This window comes from Drosophila guanche, unplaced genomic scaffold, assembly GCF_900245975.1.
Source record: "Drosophila guanche unplaced genomic scaffold, DGUA_6, whole genome shotgun sequence".
NCBI classification, from domain to species: domain Eukaryota; kingdom Metazoa; phylum Arthropoda; class Insecta; order Diptera; family Drosophilidae; genus Drosophila; species Drosophila guanche.
Genome location: NW_022995763.1, coordinates 330,776 through 335,959, shown reverse-complemented (window position 1 = coordinate 335,959; position 5,184 = coordinate 330,776). Strand labels below are relative to the sequence as shown.

The 5,184-nt window shown below is 48.6% G+C and overlaps 1 protein-coding gene across 3 annotated transcripts; it reads right to left on the bottom strand.

Annotated features, from left to right (window-relative positions):
• Positions 1 to 941: 941 nt before the first annotated feature.
• LOC117590941 (BTB/POZ domain-containing protein 9) lies at positions 942 to 4,303 on the bottom strand. 3 transcript variants are annotated; one of them, XM_034283983.1, is made up of 5 exons: positions 4,167 to 4,303; positions 3,377 to 4,046; positions 2,670 to 3,305; positions 2,151 to 2,597; positions 942 to 2,094 (listed from the first exon to the last, which is right to left on the bottom strand). In XM_034283983.1, the coding sequence occupies exons 2-5, from the start codon at positions 3,959 to 3,961 to the stop codon at positions 1,471 to 1,473; spliced, it is 2,292 nt and encodes a 763-aa protein (XP_034139874.1). In that variant the 5' UTR covers positions 3,962 to 4,046; positions 4,167 to 4,303; the 3' UTR covers positions 942 to 1,470. The 3 variants fall into 3 exon arrangements, with proteins under 3 accessions (XP_034139874.1, XP_034139876.1, XP_034139875.1); XM_034283985.1 differs by having other exon boundaries at positions 942 to 2,082; XM_034283984.1 differs by lacking the exon at positions 4,167 to 4,303 and having other exon boundaries at positions 3,377 to 4,130.
• Positions 4,304 to 5,184: the final 881 nt, after the last annotated feature.

The window sequence follows — 5,184 nt, the reverse complement described above, 5'->3', positions numbered from 1 at the left end:
CTACGAGTGTCGTGTCGGTGTCGCTGTTGCTGTCGCAAGGCGTCGCGACTGGTGACCGCGACCGCGAAGCTTATTGCCTGCGTTGCTGCGCTGCCGCTGCCGCTGTCGCTGCTAGTTAACTACCTGCAGCATAACGGTTAACACAGCCAAGGTGTACACATACAAAAGGTGGTGTGTGCACGGCATACACGCTCCGCTCCAATCTTTCATTTCTTACAATTCGTTAATCACAAAACGATTTCTTAACAGCAAATAGAATACATTTTTTTAAATTTGCATTCTGGCAAAGGTCAGCGTTCACTTTGAGAGCTTTATTCTAACAATTATACGGTACATCTGAGAGCTTGTTGTCGTGAGAGCGCTCTTTGCCACGCCCCACCTTATGAACACCTTGGGTTAAATGAGCGAACTAGGCTAGCACGCGCTCTCTCTCTCTCTGTCTCTCTCTCTCTATTGCGCTGACTCTGCTCGGCCGCATGCACCCCGCCCCCGCAGGAAAAATAGTTGCGCTTGCGCTCTGGATTCTATGTACATTGCAATTTTCTGCGCCTGTCTGACGGCACAGTTAGCTATCTCCGTCTCTCTCTGATTCGCCAAGTGCCAAAGCTCTTTCTGTTTCTTTCTCTGTCTCTGTCATTCCGGACGCCCACCCACTGCCTACGGCTGCTGTTTTCGACCCAATGCATATCGATGGATGATTTCGTTTGTGTGGAACATTTTTGGTTAGGTTTTATTTTGGGGTGCAAATTTCAATGAAATGTTTTACGATGTATGATACAAATTAAATTTTATACGAGTAAATAAGTTAAATTTTGGTGTACACCCAGGGCAGGAGCGTGCTGGGAAGCCGCACAAAGGAAAGTCCCAAACATGGCCACAGAAATTATAGCCCGCGAGAGCTTTCCTTTGACTGCCCCACTACTTTTTTTGGATAATTTTTGAATATTTTAAAAATGTTCATCAATTCTGGCATGTGAAGAGACACTTCCGTTGCCCCGGGCTGAATATCGTATACACTTTTGGTTCGACTACACAATTTTGTACAAATAAAGGGTACTATTAACTTATCAAATAACTCTGATGCCTGGCAAACAAAGGGGTAGGCTCCGCGATCCTCGATACTCGATCAATTCCAATAAAATGTATTGGAACAAATAATTTATAAAACAATTAAAATACGCGTAAAACGTATGTAAAAACAACAATTAGCGATGCGAATGTTTCGAGCGTGTCTTGGGTTGACGGCACTGGGAAGGACTAGATAACAAATACGGTGCAGGATTGCAAATAAACTGGAGACACACCGACACACTCTCTGCAAATGGGGTGCTCAATGGGTGGCAGTGAGCCTACCGCGTCTACAACAATTACAATTTGACCACAGGAGTATTTTAGAGTGGCGGACACTCGTAAAAAAAAAAATTAAAAACAAAAACAAAGTACAAAGTACAAAACTCGTTCAATCAGCACTCAGCGTCGCGGGGAAGGAGGAACCACTGCCACTATCGCTGCTGCTGCTGCTACTGCTCCTGCTGCTGGCTCACTTGTCTCCAGCTCGACCAGCAGCGGTGTTGGTACTGTCTCAACATCTGCTTGAGGTTGAGGCGGCAGTGCCGCCTGTCTCTGCTCTTTTTCCTTTTCCTGCTCGTGTCGTGGGGTTGGTTCAGTTGTTACTGCTGCCGCTGGTTCTGGTGTGAATTCTGTTACTGGGGAAGGCGGCGCTAAGGCGTCTTCGTCTGGTGTGTACTCGGCTTTCGATGTAACATCGAGCAGTGCCTCAGTAGGTGGCTGCGTCGAAGCAGGGCTGTATGCTTTAAGTTCGTTCTGGCTGAGCTCAACAGTCAAGCGCGATGCCAATGATGATGATGAGCTGCTGATGGCTGCAAGGGCTGCTATAGCTGACGCTGAAGTGGAGGCAATGTTGTCATCGCTTGTTGGGACAATCGGCTTAAGGAGATTGCCCAGATCTCGCTTTCGTTCGCGTTCCCTATCGCGCTCCCGCCCAAACTCCTTTTCCTTCTCCTTCTCCTTCAGATAGCTCTTGTCCTGCGAGGGGCACTCGAGATGGACGCAATGGAATATCTGTATTTGGGACTAGTCATGAGTTGATTCGTGGCACCGGCCAAGCCAACGGACAGACAATTGCTTACCTCATTCGCTGTATTTCTGGTGCCCACAATCCGTATGAACACAACGGGCCGGGGCGTAAAGTGAAAGTTCTGCCAGGAGCGCACCTTGTTGTTGCGCCGGTCCACCACAATTTGCCAGTCGCGACGATTCGTCGAGGTCTCAATGTAGAAGCTGTAGGTGCGATCGTCGCAGTCCCACAGCAGCAGACGCATCGATCCCACGTGATAGGGCTGCCCCAGGCGTACAACGATATCGCCGCTGCCCAGCTGATGGCAGGTATACCCCGAGTCCCAGTCATAGCGCACATAATCCCCGTTGATCAGCGCATTGCGTGTGCGACTGACACCATCCGTGACAATGGCGCTCAGGTCAACAGTGGCCACATTCCGCTGCGGTGCCACAAAGTGACCCACCAAAGTGGGCACATTGCTCGCGTGCATGGCCTCCAGTCCGACTACATGAAACACCTGTGGCAAGAGGGAGAAGAGAGGGAAAGGATCGATAAATCAGGGAGAATCCTTGGTTGGCCACTTGCTTACCCGATTGACGGTGTTCTGTGTGCCCACTAGCCGAATGTAGCGCACGGCACGTGCCGGAAAGTATAGATACTGCCAGGAGCGGCAATGGAACTCGCTGTAGTCGACGACGCACTCCCAGTGCATCATGTCGCCAGAGACTTCCACGTAGTAGGAGTACGCCCGACTGTCCCTATCCCACAGCAGCATGCGGATGTGATTGATCATGAATGTGGTGCCCAGTTCGACGACAATGCCGGCATCGTTCTCCGTGATCGAGTGCCGCGTGTAGCCGTTCTCCATGTCATAGTCGGTGACATCTCCATCGAGCAGGGCCGACCGGCAATCGCCCTGAATGCAATGCGAATCGTGCTTCTCCGTGGCCACATTTTCATCGGGAAAGAGGGCGGCCCGGTAGGGCAGCGACTTTGAGGTACTTCTCTCCTGCAGGGCATCGAGTATTTTGTCCGGCTCAAGTATGGTGGAGGGTCGCACCACCTGCAGCAGATCCTCGAGATTCATCAGTGGCAGACGGACGAACGAGACGACCGACTTGATGTCGACATTCGGATTGTAGCGGCTCCACTTCCAAACGGCCTGAAAGATGTGCACTTCGGCAGCAAAAAATGAGTCCCGCCGCAGCACTTCCTCTAGAGATTCCTGCAGAGATTGCCAAAGGGATTATCATGTGCTGGCCCATCTTGTGACTTTCCCCCACCTGGGGCACCCACCTTGGAGAGCATTTTGAATGAGTCGTGCTGTAGGAGTTCGCGTGCATTGCGATCCATAAACGCCAGACACACATTGGTCAGCTCGTCCAGGTTGTAGAGGCGCGCCGCGTCCAGTATCATGCACACATTGCTGAGTGCCAAGTACTGGCGCAGATATTTGGATATGGCCATCTCCAGATCCTGGAAGCCATACTGATTGGCCATGCCGAGCACATCGATCACGGCATCCTCGTCCAGGGTGGACAGCAGCAGCGTCCCCGAGTAAATGTACCGCAGCAGCGTTTTGAACGGATCCAGCGACACCTCCAGCGTAATGCGTCGCTGTGTCGTCTCGGACATGCCGCCGTAGAGCAGGGCGCGGAAGTACTCGCTGCGCGCTGCCAGGATGACGCGATGGGCCGGCAGTAGCTGCTCCTCGACCGAAAACTCCACGTCCGAGTAGTGTTCGTTCATGCAGAGGCGTGCCATGTCCGCCGAGAAGCGGTCGCACAGATCGATTTCATCGGTGTACTCCTGCTCGGGTTTGTTACTCTTGCCGGTGGAGGAGGACGATCTATGCATCTTGTGGTGTCCCTGGCTGCTCATATCCGTCGCTGGGCGCCTATCTGTGGGCCAAAGTCTATTGATGTGTGTTTGTGTGTGCGGGTCTGTTTGTGTGTGTGTTGTATAACTGCACGAGTGTGAGTGGAAGAATGAACTGTTAACAAATGACGCCGCACGACATTTTCTCGAATGACCGCAAGTGTCAACCGTACATGTTGCTTCGATTGACCGCCTACTCTCTACTCACCCCCGTATTATGGGCTTTTTGCTACGTAGATTACGTAGATTGTACGCCGTGTACCCGTTTTTAAGCGAAAACAATACTTTTTTAGTGTATTTTAATGGAATCTAGAGATCAGTGTGACCGCGGCATTTTCGATCAAACATACCGTCTGCCCCTCAAAAAAATACCAAGATATAACTTCTCATTTTAAAAATATACCGTAGTCTTAAATCATATTCCACGATTTTGATGTTCTAATTGAAATTACTAGCTTGGAAAGCCTTTTAACACTGAAACAATCATTTAATCCGGTTGAAGAATCTATTTGGCTTATTATAAATACTAATTTTGATTGGATCGTATACATTATGACCCTATATTTTACAAACTTGCATTTGAATTTTGGTGTTCATATATTGTTCGGATGTTAGTTTACCTCGAGACTACAATTAAATAAGAGCTTTTCTTTTGTAAAGTACAACGCGATGGTCATGTGAGAGTACAGGAAACTTGTTAAAACTCTTACTAAAGATTTTGTCAAGTTTCACACACAGTACCAACTTAAACATGAGAGGGCATTCACTCACACTCACACTCACAGATGTGTGAAATGCTCTCTTAACCATCCCAGCAACATTTGCCCACAATTCAGATAAAATGTATGCACGCAGATGTATCAATAACAGCGATTTATCTCCCACCAAGATTCACAATAAAAGAACTCGATTTTAAAAGCTTTTTCCAAGGACTGGGCACAAAGTTGATCGTTGATCGTCACGAGTACAATTCATAATGCGAGCTACAGAAACACGAATCCAGCTCTAGAAACTTGGACCCTATGGACCCCTTTGGAGGGCGACCAAATACCCAAAGAAACCAGCTAAAAGACACATAAATAAATATTCGCAAAAGCAACGGAACTTGGTGTAGGTCTAACAATGAACAAGCGGAAGCATTTCTCTGTGTTTCAGCGTTCCTTTTAAACGCATCAAATATGAAGAAGCTGTGACAAAAATCAAATGCTTGAACAATAAAAAAAAGC

Coding starts and splice junctions, on each gene's coding strand:
- LOC117590941 (XM_034283983.1), bottom strand. CDS start 3,961: ATGAGCAGCCAGGGACACCACAAGATGCATAGATCGTCCTCCTCCACC. Junction 2,598..2,669: donor CACAGAACACCGTCAATCGG/GTAAGCAAGTGG, acceptor CTCTTGCCACAG/GTGTTTCATGTAGTCGGACT. Junction 2,095..2,150: donor CCAGAAATACAGCGAATGAG/GTAAGCAATTGT, acceptor ACTCATGACTAG/TCCCAAATACAGATATTCCA.